The sequence below is a fragment of the Hydractinia symbiolongicarpus genome, chromosome 5 (genome assembly GCF_029227915.1).
Source record: "Hydractinia symbiolongicarpus strain clone_291-10 chromosome 5, HSymV2.1, whole genome shotgun sequence".
NCBI classification, from domain to species: Eukaryota; Metazoa; Cnidaria; class Hydrozoa; order Anthoathecata; family Hydractiniidae; genus Hydractinia; species Hydractinia symbiolongicarpus.
The window spans coordinates 6,359,084-6,379,142 of record NC_079879.1 but is presented as its reverse complement, the minus strand read 5'-3'; the positions used below and the strand labels follow the sequence as shown (position 1 = coordinate 6,379,142).

The window sequence follows — 20,059 nt, the reverse complement described above, 5'->3', positions numbered from 1 at the left end:
CGTCGTGCAGGTGATCTACCAAGCGATCAAAGTTTTTATATTTGGTTGGTGCACTTCACAGATAGTTCTTTTAAAAAGATATCTGCAGGAAATAAACTTCCATATTAAGATACTCTGCCACTTTGTAAAAATGCCATTTTAGCTAGTGAACGCGATTAAAGTTTCTCATTTCTTCTCATCTCAATATTTGTACTTATATCCACAGAACTCAACCAAATAACGTTTTGTACATTTTTATATTAAATAAGAGAACATTATACGAATTTCCAATACAAACACCGACAAAAAAGCTTTCTAGTTACACATGTATCTTTTGTAGCGCTCAAGTTTCTATTCTTTGTTTTTCAAAAAAGAAGCTTTTTTGATGGAAGGACATGCCAAGTATTTTCAGGGGGTAAATGTACCCATTTTCTTCAATCTTTGTAACTTTATAACGGCTGCATGTAATGCTGATAATGCAGTTTCTAAAACAGCTTTGTCAAAACAACCACTTGTAAGTCAGTAGCTTCTGCAACACATTTATGACCTACCATAATCATAAGATTGATTTTTATTTATACAATAATAATACCCCGTTTTACCAACTTATCTAGACCCGAACATTATTTGATTTTATATCACGCATTTCAATGGTCCTCCATCACGGAGAAAATTTCAACGTTACATAAAATTTGTTTACATTTGTGCGCAAAAAAAGCGCGTGCAGAGGAAAAATATTGCTGAACTGTAAAAAAAATAAATTGGCTTGTAAAGTATGAAAGATTTTTTAATGAAGCAAATGATAAAGTTTTTTGACGAAAAGAATGTTAAAAAAAGCGATTAAGTATATTTATTTCTTAAAAAAATAAAATATTTTGCTAAGAACGTTGCTTGAGCCAGTAAAAGACACCTCATCACTTTGCATCTTTATTAATTTCTCCCTTGTGAGACAGAAGAGGTTCGAAGTCGTGTGGCTGTAGCTTTGTAAAGTCTTTTTCATGAAGAGAATTATCCGATTCTATGTTTTATATAACATTTTTTTTTTAAATATTTTTTTTTCACTGGAGTGCTCCTTTAACTAAGTTTTCTTTGAGATATTAAAATTGAGTTTTTTATATAATAATTTTTCAGTGCAACCCGAATTAAAATCAACCAATATGCATGCATAAAGCCAGCATGGCCCCATCTAACATTAAAGAAGAAAAGATTTCCCAATAATGATCACGTGAGCAAAGAACAATAGAAGTTCTTGCCTTAAAGTATTGTCCAAATTTCTTTCATACAAGACAAAAAATATCTTCGGATCAATTGTATTTCAAGTGGCAAAAAGTATTCCTACTACTAAAGTGAACACACAGCACTATTTGTCTTTCTTTAAAAAATAAGCTTACTCAAAATAATTAACAAAATTCAATCTAGCTCAGGCTACAGAAATATAATTATATGCTTAACTCAGATATCTTTGAATAGATGACGTACACTGTCTCTTTTTTTCAAAAATAAATATAAATGTGCCAGCTCTTTCAGAACATGTATTTAGTATGGAATTAGCTGCATTTCATGTTGGTGGAAATTATATTTAAAAAAATATTCTCTTTATATAAAAAATCAACCCTGGCCTACTTTTCCACCACATCAGATTTTAAAAACTAACGTTTTCCTCAAAAAATTATTTTTTAATCTTTTTATAAAATTATTATTCAGCAGATAATTAAAAAAAACAACAACACCAATTTAAACTTTTTAATAGGAAATTTCCACAGTTAATGTGTACCATTAATAGCATGGCTTTCCAATGAATGGCTGTAATAAGTATTATGACAATCAACAGCGTAAGTTATTGTTGCCAAAAATTGTATACTGGAAAGAATCAATTTTTATATGTAAATTATACCTATTATCATCATTTTCCTCAAAAAGTTATTTTTTGGTCTTATAACAGCAGATCACTGAGAATTTACGGAACTAAAAATCTTGTGGTAACATTTTTAAAATTAAAAATCTTGATTTTGTAAACATTAAATGCACAAATCCTAACAAATTATAAATTTTTTTAAAATAAATTGGAATGATCATCTGTTTTAAAACATCAATGCACATGCATCTTGCCCACGAAAAAAAGAATTGTATGGAGCAAAAGATTGAAATGGAATTAGAGTTTAAAAAAGAATGTCTTTTAGCAAGGAACACAATCGTTACGAGAAAATATAACCTGCTGTGAAAAGATAATCTGCGGCCATGTTGAGGGGCGGATTGACACGGCAAACGAAATAGTAGATGATTGCAGTGAATACAACATCGTACGACATAGCCCTCCCTTTGTCATGTATTCCTGCAGTATATATTTGCTATAGGTTACTTCTACCGACAAAACAATGTGTTAATATATTTAACACTTTTAAACCATTCAATAAGTGAATACTAAAAATTAAAAAATTGGATGCGCAAATTCTCCAATATAGATTCATGCGTGTTGTTTTTTTCATGGAATTCCTGGTAAAATGTGCATATGTTATACAGTGATAGTCTTGATCTCTAGTTCTGATTCCCTGGTGGGACTGTCAAGATTGAGGCCCTGGACGGCTCTTCAATTTTAATCTTTAATAGATCCCAGTATTGTCATACCATCAGTGAGTCAAACCTTTTGAGCCATCGAATTATTTTTATAGATATTTTCTGATACCTCAATATTTCAGCTTTCCTTTCAGGCTGCATCCTTTTCCATTTCTGAAAAGACAACCGATAGCCAATGATATATTGTAGTAATGTTGTGTATCGTAATAATTAAGATTTACTTTTAAAATTTCAGAATATAGGTCTATACTTCAAGTTTAAGTATTTTCCAGGTTATTTGAAACCCTGGTTTGTGTAAAGGAGGAAATCTCGAGGTTACTTGTGGGGCCGTAGATTAGTGGTTATAGCTCTCGTACTCTGACCGGGGCTCGATTCCTCTTGACGGAGATTCAACATGGGTGAGTGAATCTGAATGTTACCATAGCCCCGGTTTAATTGGTTACCAGAAGTTCAGAATAAAAGAAGTGAAGTTTATTCAAAAGAAATACCACAGCCCATTTATCTTTTATCATTCAGCACAGTGGGTGTTCTTTTTAACTTACTAATTACAGGCTTTTTATTAGTAGCTAGCTAAACATTGGCTTTATAGTAAAAATAAATATACAGCTACCTTACCACCGAAAGCCTTAATACAAGCTGGAATTCAGAATTGACAGTTCTTTATGCATTTCAAGCCTTCAAAGAGTGGAAACACTTTGAACGATAGCTGGCATCCAAATTACATAAGGCGGACGTCACAAATATCTGGTGTTAGAGTCATTTGAGCACCAAAAATAAAGTCGGTTGGTAGATCGGCGAATGATAACTCAAAATTTGACGTCCGCCTAATCATTAATAAATAAATACTGACCGGTTTTGATAACGTACTGTGAAATACAAAGCCTGGCTCAAAAGTACAGACCAAGCTTGTGAGGTCTGTGCCCCTGACAAATGGCTTTGTATTTTACAGGGCAGAATCAAAACCGGTCAGTAGCCATTTTATAGCTGAAATCTATTCTCATCTTTAAAACAACAATCAAATTTTGCACATGATTAGATGGAATACCAATACATGGAATCACAGTCCTGATATTTACTTGCGCACGCATCTAAGTGATTATGTAATGCCCGATGCGCTTGCAGAAATGGAGGTAAAAATGTAAACAAACTAATCAGAAACAGTCAGGGATAACCGCAAATTAGGCTATCACGCCAAATTAGGCTAGTAGCTTAGTTAGGAGATTTTTCATAGACTATTTAGGCGAGTATCTCCTATTTAGGCGATTTGCTATCTTCTTTGTTAAATATAACGGAAACGACGTATAGTTGCGCCATGTTTTTTTGGCTATCCAGTGGCCTGTCAAGTCGTCTTTGGTCAAGTAAAATTTCATGTAATTTGCTTTGCGGAACTAAAAATTATACGTCAAAAGTCTTTGGATCGGCTAATTAGACGAGAAATAGTCTATTTAGGCTATGCGCCACCATGTTAAAAATATGCGCGCGGGAAATTTAGCCTTTGTTCAGAAGCAACCGTGGCCGTAAAACAAAGAAGCCGTATCACAGCGCATGCGTTCTAAATCAAAACAAACTAAACGCTATATCTTCTGACAGCGCAAATAATAAAGAAAAATATATTTGGACCATCAAAAAGGGGTTCTATAGAATGTTTTTAGCTAATAAAATCATTGCGACTATGTAACAGAACAGCGATAGGCAGCAAAAACCATGTTGATAGCCTAATTAGGATAGATAAATCGCCTAAATAGGCTATCGTAGACTAATTAGACTATCATAGCCTAATTTGCGGTTATCCCTGACTGAGAAAAGTTACCTCAATTTCTGCGCGCGCAGGAAAAATACGGCACTATAATTGAGTGTATGGCAAATTTTAATCCACAACTACTTAAATTAGAATGTACAGTTCAAATTTTAAAGGGAGAAGAAAACGTTCGAAATTACGTTAAAAAACGAACCAACCAAAAAGGGTATTTGTTTCAGTTATTTTAAACCGACTTACCCTTCCAAACATTCCAAGTCAGCTCTTCGTCTGAATCAAATGTCTTTTTGCATGTTACGCAGAAGCAAATTGTATGTTCAGCAGTGGCTTTTACTTCTACTTTTTGCTCATGAGCAATCAGAGCTCTTACAGCCAACGTTCTATGTGATCCAGATGTTGGAAGCCCACGCTGGGAAAGGAAAAATTGAAATTCAGCCATAGAAAGTTCTAAAAAATTCTGCAAACATTTAATATCTTTAACCGAAGCCATCAAGCTCACTTGATTTAACTTTTTAGCTTTTTTAATTAATTTTTTTGTGTAAAATATACAAGAATTGATTAAAAATTAACTTGTATAAACAGAAAAACCACGCCACCACATAAACTTCGCATCCCTGCTAGCAGCGGTGTTGTATTTTGTCATAGTGATTACCCAGAATGCTTTGCGCAACCGTGAAAGATCTATTACGTCTACCGTTAATGATCGATTAGGCCCCTGGGGGCTTATTTGTCAAAATGGGTTTTGGGGGACGGGGCTTATTTGGGAGGGGCGTGGCGGGGGGTTAAATGGGGGGACTTATAAAATTATGCAAAAGTCTTAGTGTGCTAAAAAATAAAAACAACAATTTTAATAAACACAACATATATTTCTAAAAGTATAATAAAAACAAACACTAATCGATCTCAATATCACTATTGCCTTCTTCGTCCTCGTCTACGATCGTCTCTAAGGGAGCCGCATCAATCATTTCCTCCGGCATCTGGGATAAATGGGTTGTCTTCCGTCTCGTTTACCAGTTGTATTTGTTCATTGAGCATTGAGGGTATTTCGAACTCGTTGGGTGAGCGCAGAAGAACACAAGATATGAAATTGAAAAGGAATATTTAGACGGGTCTCCTAAATTTGCTTCTTTGTATGTGATATTATGATGAACACTGGCAAATCAACGTTTATGCCTTGTTTATCTGCCAACTACACTTGATTTACTGAGAAAAAGCTCTTTGTAGGATGTAAACATATCCAAATTTAGTTTTGCTTCACCCAGTGAACGGCTATCATGAATTGCGTTTGAACATATAAACTACATTGAAAAGGCTTCATTTATTTTTTCCATGAAGACTTTTGTAGTGTTTTCGCAAATACTAAACACGGTAGAGCAATTTTAAAGTAACAATTTCTGCACTTGAAAATTATGAAGTATGGATGACATTACACACTGGTTGTTCACGTTCCAGCTCAAAGATAGAAATTTCGACTATTCTTTTATAAAACCGCAACTAGACATTCAACAATCAAGAGCAAAATTAATATCTCCCCAAAGTAACTTGTGAGGAATTGACGATTGATGTATGAATACAAAGCATAATAGTGAACACTCATGGTATTTAGGACATACATTGCTTGTAATGTATTCTCTAAGGCTCAAACAAACGGATCATGTCTCGTTGGGTAAGCGCAGTAAAACACAGGATGTGAAATTGAAAATGAATATTTAGGCGTGTCTGCTAAATTTGTTTCTTTGTCTCTGATATTATGATGACCACTGGCGAATCGGCCATCATCCCTTGCTTATCTACCAACTACAAGTGATGTACTGATAAGAATCTCTTTGTGCGAAGATGTCACGATAATTTTTCGTTTGTATATAGTGCGAGACCATTATGAACGCCTCTTTACTACAGAGAAATACACTCTACTACAGGCTACTACACTCTACTACAGAAAAATACGCTTTACTACAGAGAAATACATTCTACTACGCTCTACTACACTCTACTACAGAGAAATACGCTTTACTACAGAGAAATACATTCTACTACGCTCTACTACACGCTACTACACTCTACTACAAGCTACTACAGGCTACTACACTCTACTACAGAGAAATACGCTTTACTACAGAGAAATACATTCTAATACGCTCTACTACACGCTACTACACTCTACTACAAGCTACTACAGGCTACTACACTCTACTACAGAGAAATACGCTTTACTACAGAGAAATACATTCTACTACGCTCTACTACACTCTACTACAAGCTACTACAGGCTACTACACTCTACTACAGAGAAATACGCTTTACTAAAGAGAAATACATTCTACTACGCTCTACTACACGCTACTACGCTCTACTACACGCTACTACACTCTACTACAGAGAAATATGCTTTACTACAGAGAAATACGCTCTACTACAGAGAAATACGCTCTACTACACTCTACTACAAGCTACTACACTCTACTACAAGCTACTACAGGCTACTACACTCTACTACAGAGAAATACGCTTTACTGCAGAGAAATACATTCTACTACACTCTACTACACGCTACTACGCTCTACTACACGCTACTACACTCTACTACAGAGAAATACGCTTTACTACAGAGAAATACATTCTACTACGCTCTACTACACGCTACTACACTCTACTACAAGCTACTACAGGCTACTACACTCTACTACAGAGAAATACGCTTTACTACAGAGAAATACATTCTACTACGCTCTACTACACGCTACTACGCTCTACTACACGCTACTACACTCTACTACAGAGAAATACGCTTTACTACAGAGAAATACGCTCTACTACAGAGAAATACGCTCTACTACACTCTACTACAAGCTACTACACTCTACTACAAGCTACTACAGGCTACTACACTCTACTACAGAGAAATACGCTTTACTACAGAGAAATACATTCTACAACGCTCTACTACAGGCTACTACACTTGTGCTTTATGGAGAATAGCACATCATTATCTCCACAAGGCTTGGGAAGGTACATAGGTCTAACACATGTTGAATACTATATCTCCTTTATATTCAGGAAGTAATACGTGGACGACTTACCATAAAGTTTAAGACAACTCAATATGGCAGCGGAGAAGCGAGCGGAGTTCACAACACAACGATTTGTATCTTTCCTTTCCTTATTTTCCTTTTAGAAAGTTGATCTTAGGACAAGCTATATGCGACCTGTTTAATTTTTAATTTGACTCGTATCAAAACAATATGTTTTGTAGGACTTTAAAAATCGGCTTTAAAGCTGATCATCATTGCTAGCCAGATCTTTTAGCTAGAAATAATTTTGCAAATCACACTCTCTCATGTGTGTGTTAACTGGCATTGATGAGCTGCAAGTTTATATGGAAAGATAAATCTAGTAAAATCTTTTAGTTTAATATGGTCTGGTAAATGTTTTACAAAAAACATATAGAAATTTTTTTTGCTTTATCTAGCTAGCTAGATTCATCTAGCTAGCTATCTAGCTATAGAATTTTAGACGTTTCTGCTGTTTAATACTCACCGTTTTTATTGTACATTTACATTTTATTATTTTATTGTTACTAATATTTTTTATCCTATTTATTTCAAGGACCCATGTTGATAAAACAGACTGTGTAATGCCTGAAATGGCCATCCTTGTAAAACATTCATCAAGTAAATAAATAAATAAATAAAACCTTTTTATCAGTATTTTCTTTTTTGCTGCACTTCATACATACTTGTATACTTTTCACATGAAAGTGATGAAATAGGAGTTAATTGAAAACATGAGGGGTAACCCAATTGTTGGGCTTTTATATATATATTTGAAGCTACAGGCTGATTTTGCACGAATATAACGACTTTTAACTTGGTTTAACAAACTGAATTTTACACCCAGTTGTTAAAATCATGTTTCCCCTTTATAAACCTTTTGTGTTTTAACTTATAGCACCATGATATTTAAATTTTGCATAATTTGACTGACCAGATACATTATGCCACTTCACCATTTCTTGCAAAACTGAGCTGCTGTGTAAAGTTGATCACTCTGTACACAAAGATTGGCAATATTATGGTGTGATTTTATAGAAAGATTTCTGCATGTGTATTACAACCAGTTGACTTCATAATCAAAAGACTTGCAATAAGAAGCTTGCATGAGGGAAGTCTTGTTTTCTAGCTCTTTGCATTTGAAAATTATTGCTATAGAAACCATTCAGTGTGAATCTTATTAGATGGTTTTATTATTATTATTATTATTATTATTAAACATATATTTGGCATCCATAATTTACAAATGGTTCTTCTGCCTACAAAAAAATAAAAACTATAACAATCTATAAAATCTATAAGATCAGTAAAAAAAATATATTGAATCTAAGTGCATAATGAAATAAATGGGCTCACAGAGTACGAAATGGTGCCGGTAGAGTAAGTAGACACATTGAACAAGAAAAAAAAAAAAAAAAAAAAAAAAAAAAAAAAAAAAAAAAAGAAGAGACTAATTAAAAATAAATAAATAGATGGCACCATGTAAGGACACACAAAAAAGGTAGAACTATAATGAAAAGATGGAGGGAAATAGGTAGCCTACATGCATAGAGTTATTCACATTATTTGGATAAAAGTTTGCACAAAGCACTATCGTGTAAAAATAATTTGACTTTTTTGATAAATTCTTTATGGTTGACAACGGAACGAATATTGCCAGGAAGATCATTAAACAACGCTGATGGGCAATCCATAAACGTTTTTCGGAATGTGTCGCTTTGTAGTTTATTTTTGTTTTCTGCATCAGATCGCAGGCTTCGACCATTTTTGTACCATTTCAGTGTAAGGTATTCAGGTGAGCATTCGTCATACAACACCTTGTGTGCCAGTTTTAGTATCGATAAATTTACACGCTCTTGCACTGGCAGCCATTTCAGTATTACTAACACATCGTTAGTGGAAGCATATTTCTACCTACAAAGCTGTAAGTCAGCAGAAAAGGAGGGGACATAATTATCTGGTCTGTAGAATAAAACTACCACCCCAAACACTACTACAATTGGGGTACCCTATATTTCCAATTGATCTATAAAATGGCAACAAAAAGATTTTTCTTAAATACTTTGACAAAAATCTGTGGAATGGCCAGATGCAAGTGAATGATAAAAAACAACGTGTTTTTATCATAAAACTGACTGTGTAAATTGTTTTTTCTGAATATTTTCAAACCTAACCCATACAAACCAACATGTTGGTCAAGTGTGCCAATTTTTAAAACATTTGAAATAATACAAAGGAAATTTTTTTTCACTTGCAGCATTGCTCCATCCTTCCAGTGATCATTTCCTTAAGGTAGACACATAAACGATCAAACATTTCATCAAACATTTAAATTTCATAGTGTTTGATAAAATGTTTGATTGGTTTGTGTATCGGTAGATTTTCACATTTTTCAAAAAAGGAGAAAAAAATTGTATTAATAAAATAAGTAAAAATTTGATGTTTGATCCATTGAGTGGAATTTTTCATCTAACATCTTGGTTTTATAATGTGACCTTTTTGTGAGATGTTTTTTATTAATGTTCCATTCCTATTAAAAGATTTTAGAAATTTTTAGCCATTCCTGTTTTGAACATTAACAAATATGGAAACCAGTTGTTTAATCTATTTACAATGTTCAAGGATGCATTAAATGAAATTTGAAATTGATAGCTTAGTAATTGAGAAGATTCTCCAGTCTCTTAATAAAGGGTCAAGGCAAAAGGGAAAATGGTGTAACTTTTTCAAAAGGGTTTAAAAAAAGCAAAAATAAATCTGTAGATTTTTTGAAAATTAACAGACCGGAAACATAGAATGCGAAAAAAACGTTGTAAATCATTAAAAAGACTTAAGACACTTGTATTCTTAAAAAAATTTATTGTGAAAATATTTTTTTTGGCTATTGCGGACAAGAAGTTAAAATTTGCTATTTCAGTCACGTGGTCTTTGTGTTTAGGGTTCATTTGTTTAAATGTGCCCCATATGAAGATTTTTTGCTATCCAAATAATTGAAAAATTGATGATTCAGAAAAGCAAACAAAATATTTCTGTTTTAAACACCTATTATATCATTAGAAAGTACAGAAAAATTATGATTCAATATTAACATCACAAACCATTGTGACTAATTGGGATAATGATACTATCACAAAAATTTTAATTGTGGATTGTGTGCATAAGGCCTGATACATGCTTGCAATGGTAACATGATGGTTTTTGTTTTGATCTGCAGTGCTCATGCTTTTTGATTTTCAACTCAGCACTGACTCAACAAATTAATATATATTATATGAGCCCAGTCAACCCATCTAATCAAATTATCACGGGTGAAGAAATCAAGCCAGATAAGTACTTAGTAGTAAACGGTCATTATGCCAAGCTAATTAATTTTATTATGCTGAGCATGTGATGAGCCACAAATGGGTTAACCTACTAACCTACCTAATATAGGCCACCATTGTCATTCACCCCTACCCCCTCCTTCTCTTGTCAGTCTCAAAAATGAAATAAAAAAAATCTTGCTTGTTTGATGTTTTTCATCATGGTCATTTTCTCCTTGCCAATGAAGAGTAAAATAATATTGAATTCGCTACTACAAATTTGTGAACAAGGAGGGGGGTTATTGCTCTGTCATCACATCTATTATGGAAATGTTTTAGTGTTGTAATATATTCTTAATTACACTTTGAGACCTTAGAAGGCGTGGTTATGCTTGCTTGCTCTAATCAATTTTAATTTAGATTTATTATTACAATAATTGTTGTACATGTTATAATTGGTTAAAGTTTTAACTTGAAAGAGATGGTGACATAGAATCATGGTAAGTGCTTTGCAATTTCAAACTGATAAAAACTTAAAAAAATATGGTTTCACATAATTAGAAGAAAAAATGACTGTACTCCTTTCTGTCATGTGCATTTGAAGGTTTATGAGATGTGCAATTATTATTATTTCTCCATAGGGTGCAAGTACATCTTCATTAGAGCAAGACATTGGTCCAGTCAATGAGCATTTTTATGGTCTAGTTAATGTAAGACTTACTTAAATGGTAAAATTAAAAGCCTTCGCAAATTATATATTGAGAAAAAGCAGCATAATTCCAAACTCACCCCTGCATTTAATTGCATATGTAGATGCTATTACCATACAGATTGTGTATTTTAAACCTCTTAAGGTACATTTGTCAATGTTTATATTAAAGACTTGAGTTTTTTTGTAGATTCAAACTCTTAAAATGTGATATAATAGTGGCTGGTGCCAGCATGACCCTATTTTTCTAAATTATTTCACAATTCTAACATGCTAGAAGTGTGATCAGCACCTTTAAAAACTTCTTATATTTACAATCTTGGTAAAAATATGTTGAGAAAATAATTGCGTAGGCTATTTCTATATAGACTCACACATTTTTAACTTGTCAAAGTTTAAACTTGTCAAAGTTCACTTGTTAATGTTTAAAGTGCAAACTCCTGAAATGTGTAAATATCATTTTCAGGGCCTTGGTGGGCCCCCACATGAATTATCTCATTATGCAGGCATGCTGTAGAATGATAATAGCACATTTTAAACTACATCTGTCTGCCTGATCTGCCTCTCTCCGCCTAAGGTTTTATTAAACCTGTATTTTAAATCAACAAAGTTGCTTTGTCAGGTTTTTACAAGATAATTGAATTTAGTATAAAGAATACTAAAACCTCTATTGTTGCGGAATTAGCATTTTTGTAAAATAATAAACGCATCCCTTTATCAAATGCCCAGCAATTCTTCTATACAGAAAACCTTTAAAAAATAAAAGCATATTCTAGAACTTGTATAAAAAATCGAAGAATGACCAAAAATTGGCTTTTGTATGTTAAAACCCAATCTAATTGATTAGATCTAGTGAACCTTTTCACATCCCATATAAAGAATGGTATAACACTGATGTTTTTTTAAATTTCAGTTTGGCAATACCTGTTACTGCAACTCAGTGCTTCAGGCCTTATATTTTTGCAGACCGTTTCGTGAAAAAGTATTGTCCTATAAACCATTGCACAAACGAAAGGAGAACCTGTTAACTTGTCTGGCTGATCTATTTAATAATATTGCTACACAAAAAAGAAAAACAGGTGTTATTGCACCAAAGAAATTTGTTAGTAGACTTAGGAAGGAAAATGGTAAGTTATATATTTTCATATTTTTTATTAAGCAAATTAGAATTCTTGCAAGGTTTTAAAAATGCTTTGATCAAAATATCTTTTTGTCATCAGATATATACTTATTTTTTTTATAATCCAAGCAAGTTGTTTAGTATCTAGTCACAAATAGGGCTAAAAATTTAGCCTCCGTCCCCTGAACACTTTTTCTTTAGTTACCAACTTTTGCAGTTGTACTCTTTGGTAAAAATCTTTTCAGAAGCAACATAGTGCTTGTGAGAATTTTTGTGTGTGTTTGTTCACTACCGACGAACAGGATACAAAGGTCAAGATAGAGTTCTTGATGCCAGTACTGTGTGCTAAGCAACTAATTTAAAATTTGAAGACTTATAACAGCCTCTACCCTTCACCAAACTATAGTCTGACCCCAGAAAAGGGTACTACCTATAAGAAAAACTGTGAACAAAAATGTTTTTTTGCAATCAAAACTTGTTTGGGCATGTTTTAATTTAAATTAAAATATTTGTTATTTAAAGATTATAGCTTATTTTTTGATTTTTATAGAGTTATTTGACAATTACATGCAACAAGATGCACACGAATTTTTAAACTACTTGCTCAACACCGTTGCTGATCTTCTACAAAGTAAGTTCTTTGCATGTGTATTTTTTGAATCTTCTTCTGTCGCACTGTTTTTTAACGAGAGTTTGCCGGCAAATTTTAAATAAATTCTTTGGTTCACCATCTTGCTTGCTGACATAAATATAATCAGTTTAATTAAGCATGTCAGAAGTGCTTTTAAGATGAAATAAAAATTTTCCAAGTTAGGAAACCATTCTAAGCTAAAGATGTTTAATTATCCAGAGTAATAGCAGCTAAAAACAAAGTATATATGTGTCTCTACGATAATCTACAATAGTCAACAATAGAACATGTAATATCTGTTTATAATATAATGTTAAATATAATAATTGACACGTTAAATTTTTGTATCTTTGAACTTCCACAATCTTATCTAGCAGATCTAGTAATTACTAAGAACAATGCGAAATAATATAAACATGTCTGCACATGCTTAGATTGAAATTTATTATGAAAGGGGAGTAATGCGGCAAAGATGATGGATCAAGCTGGCCTTGAGCTCATAATTTCTCACTCACTAAGCGATTACTCTATTGACTGCACTCTATTGATCTTTTGTTATGAATATAGTTATTATGCATTCTAAAATCTAAAATCCATAGTAATTTAATTTTTGTGCTTAGGTGACAAACAAAGAGAAAAAGATAAAGAGCGTGAACGTCTAGATAGTGCCAGTAGTGTGGGTAGCAAAACAAGTTCAAGCTCTGGTTATTCCACGGCTACCTCCACTTCACATTCAACCTATGGAAACAAAAGTCAGCCTGAACCTACGTGGGTGCATGATATATTCGAAGGAATTTTAACGAACGAAACGAGATGCTTGTGCTGTGAAACTGTATGTAATTATTTATCAAGTTTGTAACTCTTTGAGAAGCGTATCTATATACGCAGCGTCCCTGAAACATGCATACTTGTCCTGTCAACTTGATACACTTTTGCTTAATGTTAAGATATGTTTTTCCTAGAATGTCTATTATTTTACCAAGGCTGGATATTTTTGCGTGTTTTCATAAAGTTTCGGCCTTAAATGTTTTTAAATTGTTGGTATAATGCTATGGCAAGGACGTCCTTTACTAAAATTAAAAACATTTTAGAGTTGAACAGAAACGTTTAACTTTCTTGACGAAAAATATTTGTGTGATAGAATACAAGACTCAATTTTAACGATGTCTTGGCCTTAAATGCTCTGGAAAGACAGTATACACTTTATTTGTAAGCATATAGTTGATAAGCATATCTTGGCTGAGAATAAAAAGCATACGCACAAAATGAGGCTGAATAAGCATATTTATGCTCAAAATACACTATGCTTAGCGTACGTTTTTTATTATTATTATTATTCTGGCAACGCTAAATGTTCTTGTGTTTTTATTAAATTTGAGCCTTTAATAGTTTATGAAGGTGTTTTTGTCAGAATATTTGCTTGACTAGCAATTTCAATTTATGACGTCAAAAATGCATGATAGCCAAGGAACAGGTTGCGTAGGTGGCCATCCTTGTTCTGGCTATTCACTGAGACAAAGCATGTTTTAAATTTTTTTTTTTAACTTTAACACATTTTAGTCGTCGTCGTCGTCGTCGTCGTCGTTGTCGTCGTCGTAGCAGTACTCGTCACAATAGTTGTCGTTGACGTTGTACTCTTTGTTGTTTAAGTGCGCATCTTTTTCCTTTAGGTGAGCAGTAAGGATGAGAAATTTCTCGACATATCCGTTGACGTTGAACAAAATACATCTATCACTTATTGCCTGAAGTAAGTAAAAATACGTATTTGAAAATTCTCATGTTTAAACAAAATATGAGTTAGTTTTCTGTATTTTCTTTGGCAATTCATTTTTGATTAAGATGTCGACACGGATGAGCAATGATATGATAGACTTGCCATCTAGAAACGATTCATCAATCGAGTAAAAACGAGCTTTCTTATCAAAAGTATTGAAACGAAACGTTGCAGAACTTTAACAAAAACTTTGATCGTATAGAGATTTTAAAGGGGCTACGGAACGACTGTAAGTTTTCGACTTTAGTGACTTCACGAAAGTCGAGCTGATGGCGGCGAAAAACAAACTGGCTATTTTTCCGGCATGTATGTAATTTACAAACTCGAACATATAGATATATATAGAATTTTTATCTTCTCCAGCTTTGGTCATGTTTTATCCATAATGAGTCTCGCTGAGATATTTCTTTGTAATATACTTTTTGAAAAAAATATTGAACTAGCGAGCAAAGTGCGCTGGTCTGTTCATTGCGCAAAACGCGTTTGCCGGATTTTTAATATGTGCGTGGGATATACGGAATGTGAGGATTTTAACCGGTTCGTACCCCCTTTAAATAAGAAATTTTCTCGTTGGCGAAGTAAATTTATTTTACCATGTCAAAATATATATACCTTCCCGAAATAGATTTCTTTGACCATAATAATAACAATGCCACGAAAATATAGCACTTTCCCAGGTCGGATTATGTTAAACATATATATACACACCAATTCAACGTTACTGATTAAGATTTAAAAATAAAAACAATATAATTCCAATATTTTTAAAAAAGCATGTACTTTAGGAAACGTGTGTTGATTTTTTTCTTCTAGAAATTTCTCCTGCACTGAAACTTTATGTAGTGAACAAAAATATTTTTGTGAAGTTTGTGGAAGCAAACAGGAAGCTCAGAAGAGGTATGACATTTTGGGGTGGAACGTTTTTGACAGTCTGTTTTGTATGTTTGTTGTCTACGGTGCTTTTATGTGATAAGTTTTTGCAAAATTATAATTGCACTATTTCTCGTTTTTTAAAGGAAAGTATATTTTTGCGATATTTTGACACAACAAGCAGCACAATATGGGAGATTCGTTACATAACTTTCTACATTTCATTCTTTTTAGGATGAAGGTGAAAAAGCTTCCACAAATATTAGCGTTGCATTTGAAACGGTTTAAATATGTCGAACAACAACAACGCTTTACAAAACTTTCTCACCGAGTGACATTTCCTCTTCAGTTAAGGTTATTTAATACGGTAAGTTCGTCCAGTTTTTTTTATTCAACAAACTGCTTGAAATTGTTACGTTTCTGGTCCTACTCAGAACATGCACACGAGCACTGCGTTTTTAGCAATGCCAAAGATTATGATGCAACCTCACTTCCATCAACAAGCCTCGAATCAATCGAAGGTTTTGTGGCTTATTCAAACATTTAATTAAAATAAAATGTTTTGTATAGTTTATGGTTTCTAAAAAGTATGTGAACACCAGTCAACTTTGAAGATTGAATAGAACAATTTTAGGGTCGACTCTGAAAACTTTGGAAAAAATTGTCGCCGCAAGAATCTTTAAAGTCACCCTTGGAGGATTAATTTGAATTTTTCAAACCATGTTTTTGATACTGAATTTACGAAGTGACGCCACCACCGAAATAACTTTGGTTATGTAAAAAATCCTGACTCTGCAGAAAAATGACTCTATTCATTTTTATATTCAAGGAGCTTAAAAAAAAACGACGGAATGAATAAGGAAAAATTATTGTCCCATACTGAAGATTTTATTATTATTGTTACTACTTCAGCGACACTAAACGTTATATACGTTACTTAATATTTCTGCATACAATAATCTATGTTTCGGACACCGTTTATTTAGTCCGATGATGCAATAAATCACGATCGAATGTATGATCTAGCTGCAGTTGTTGTTCATTGTGGAAGGTGTAATTTTTATCTATTCTTAATTTACCACACACCACTGCTGAATGCCATACTAAATGACATGGTTTTTCTTTCCGTTTTAGTGGACCCAATCGTGGTCATTATATCGCAATTGTCAAGAGTCATGGCTTCTGGTTGCTTTTTGATGATGATATAGTCGAAGTAATTTTTTATTTGTTTATTTTATTTTTTTATTACCATTGTTAGGGTTAGCCGTCACTGGTATATCCTGTTGGATAAGATATACTGCTGTATCCTATTGGATTGGCGTTTAGCGAACACGCACTTTAACGCTAAGTGATGCTAATAGCAGGTGCTTCATATAAGACGCAATTAAACGCATGAAAAGCTAAACGCAGATATAACACATGTTTGAAATTGACGTTTAAGCACCTTGGGGCGTGATAGTAAACAAAACCTTGTTTTCCTTATAGAAAATCGAAGCTCGCTCTTTAGAGGATTTCTTTGGATTAACAACAGACGCACAGAAGAATTCGGAATGTGGATATATTTTGTTTTACGAATCAAAGAAGATTCGAGATATGCACACCTTGTAACCTAACTTCCACACATAGACATGATGTTTTCTGCTGAAGGCTTTTGTTTGTGGGAATTTCTATTTCGCATAAGAAATGATCGGACATCTAGAAAATATAGATCATAAAATGTTGTATAATAATTTGAAACATTTTTTTATTTTAAGAATATACTCATAATCAACATGGCTAAATATTGTTTATCACTCCAAAAGCCTTCCGCGGTTTCACTAATCGTGAAAAAAATAACAAAAAAAACAAACAATTTCCAGACCTTGAACCTGAAGTTCATTGACACCATATTTAGCCGCGGGCGCAATTCCACTGTTTTATTATACACGTTGGTTTTAATGTAATAATTCCATAGGCTTTTCAGAGAAGATGTTCTAGATTTGCAAGGTCGCACTATTATAGTAACTTGGCATTGGGTTCTCAAAAATTATTTCGACGTTGAGTAAGAAAAGGTGGAAGGAAAAAGCCAAATTGTATTAACAAATTTAAAATTATTTTCTGTAACGTTATGCTAAGATAAACATCCACATGTTTATCTTAAAGGAACTATAAATACAACGCTTCTGAGAAGTTTTGTTATTGTGCAACGGTGAGGCTTGGTTCACATTTGCGACGAAAGCAACACACGCAAATGTGTGATGTTCAAACTAACCATAAAAATGCAAAAGAATGGATGGTAGAAGAATGATATATGTCTAATGTATATAAAATATATATAAAGTACAATGAAAAAAAATGGAATTTAATACAATGTAGCGGGGTCGATGGTAAACAAATCAGCATAAACCTGCTTTTAAAAGTGGTTCGTTTTCTTTTTGCCATATCTTCAAAAAATTGCGTTTTCAGTAACTTTATAAATATTATTTCAAATTATCACAGTTTTCTTATTTTTTTTCTTGAAAATACTCTTGCGTTTGCGTTTCTGTCACAAAGTGTAAATCGGCATTAATATTACAAGTATCAACTTATGTTTATGAAACAACGAAACTCAACCCAGGGATTGTTGCCTAATATCAGAGCCGTTAGTACCCAACCTCGTCCCCAGGGTCTTGTGGCCTTTGAGCCGTTATAATTACGGAGTGGCTGTTGTCAACTTCATCAACAAGGCAATATGCCCTGGGAACGAGGTTGGTTATTAACATCTTATTAAGCAGAAAATATTTTTTAAGAATCAATCGTTGCATGGTGTGACGCTTCTTTGTATCTTCCCAAGCTCGATCCCAGCACCTTTTACAGAACTATCAGTAAGCGCAGCGCCGTTGAGAAGCAAATAGTCGTGGGGACGAGGTTGGTATCTTCCATAACATATTGAGAAAAGCAGCTTTCCGAATACATAAGTGAAATCTGTTCGTATATGGACAATCTTCATCGCTTGGAGTTTGCCTTTTCTTAAACCAACATATGTCATATTTTGTTGGCTAGAACTATTCTCCATCTAGTACAAATTTCCGGTCCTTTTGAGATATTGAAGAAGTCCATCATAAATAGTTTTGAATATACCGTAAAGTTTTAAGCCTCTTAAGGGGCATCTGCATCCTTGCCTCTAGGACTTCTAAGGTTTTTATTTGACGGAACCTAACCAAGCCCTGGGGACAAAGTTGGATTTTTCAATCGGGGCCCTTATTAGATTTCTGCACAACAGAACGATTTTTAAAAACAATTGCTTATTTAGAACCAAAGGGGTAGTTCAAACAGAAGAAAAAAAAACGGAAAGTAAAATAAAAACTAAAAAAAAATTTTTATTTTCGGTTTTCCCACTTCTCCATTTTTCCTGAGGACAAACGTCACGGACAATGGAGATATTTTAAAATATACTCAAAATAGCGCCCGTTTAAAAAAAGGCGGACAGGTTCTTATTTAATAGAAAGGAGCTTATAAAATCTCGTCAAGACAGTTGCTTAATTTAAGGGAAAAATTTTCGCAAGAAGAAATCTGCGTTTATTGGTCATTTTCCTGAAATTTTATGCCTTTAGGTGCGGGAGCCGAGAGGGGTCATCGAAAAGAAAGTTTAAAGCGAGAAAAACGAATTTGAATTGAGAAAAGAGAATTTAAATCTCGAAATGAATTCGAATTCAGAAAAGAAAATTTGAATTGAAAACTAAACCTCTTTATAAACATAAAAAAAAATTCCGATCGAGAAAATAAATGCATAATCGAAAAAAAATAAATAAATAATAATAATTCACCAATTAAGAAAAGAAAAAACATGCGCAAAAAAGGGTTCTCTTAAATCCAAAGACATCCGACACAAATGAACGATATGGGTTTGTTGGTCTATAGAATTAAGCGATGAATCAACGATGCAATGACTGTGAACATATACTTGATGAGTATGATAGATGTAAGTGTGGGCGGAGACTGTGGTGGCGGGTAAATTGTTGTTTCTGCTAACAGGAACACATCACCAATAATAGGGCAGCTGTGCATGCAACTATATAGGTCTCTTCATTACCAAATGCTAGTTGAAACTGAAAACTATAAAATAAAGAAAGATGCCGAAATTTGGAGATAAGACCGTAAAATCGTAAGACTTTTAAAGAAGTGAACGCCGTACGATATTAGGGATGTGAATGTCGAAAGCCTAAGCTATCTTCGCTGTTATAAATCTACTCTCACGGTGTCTCTAAATATAGCGATGTTTCTACATTAACCATGTCGTTTGATCTTGGGGATTAACCAAAGTGGCTGAATGAAT

At 33.4% G+C, this 20,059-nt stretch overlaps 2 protein-coding genes across 3 annotated transcripts; one reads left to right on the top strand and one right to left on the bottom strand.

Moving 5' to 3' along the window:
• Positions 1-1,275: 1,275 nt before the first annotated feature.
• Positions 1,276-5,823, bottom strand: LOC130644435 (uncharacterized). 2 transcript variants are annotated; one of them, XM_057450047.1, is made up of 2 exons: positions 4,550-5,823; positions 1,276-3,377 (listed from the first exon to the last, which is right to left on the bottom strand). In XM_057450047.1, exons 1-2 carry the CDS (start codon positions 4,797-4,799, stop codon positions 3,310-3,312), a joined length of 318 nt encoding a protein of 105 aa, XP_057306030.1. In that variant the 5' UTR covers positions 4,800-5,823; the 3' UTR covers positions 1,276-3,309. The 2 variants fall into 2 exon arrangements, with proteins under 2 accessions (XP_057306030.1, XP_057306031.1); XM_057450048.1 differs by having other exon boundaries at positions 1,276-2,706; positions 4,550-5,822.
• A 5,180-nt stretch (positions 5,824-11,003) lies between these two features.
• Positions 11,004-17,540, top strand: LOC130644434 (ubiquitin carboxyl-terminal hydrolase 46-like). The gene is made up of 11 exons (XM_057450046.1): positions 11,004-11,161; positions 11,303-11,371; positions 12,284-12,497; positions 13,041-13,121; positions 13,742-13,953; positions 14,792-14,868; positions 15,709-15,792; positions 16,000-16,132; positions 16,752-16,816; positions 16,900-16,978; positions 17,251-17,540. The coding sequence occupies exons 1-11, from the start codon at positions 11,159-11,161 to the stop codon at positions 17,371-17,373; spliced, it is 1,140 nt and encodes a 379-aa protein (XP_057306029.1). The 5' UTR covers positions 11,004-11,158; the 3' UTR covers positions 17,374-17,540.
• Positions 17,541-20,059: the final 2,519 nt, after the last annotated feature.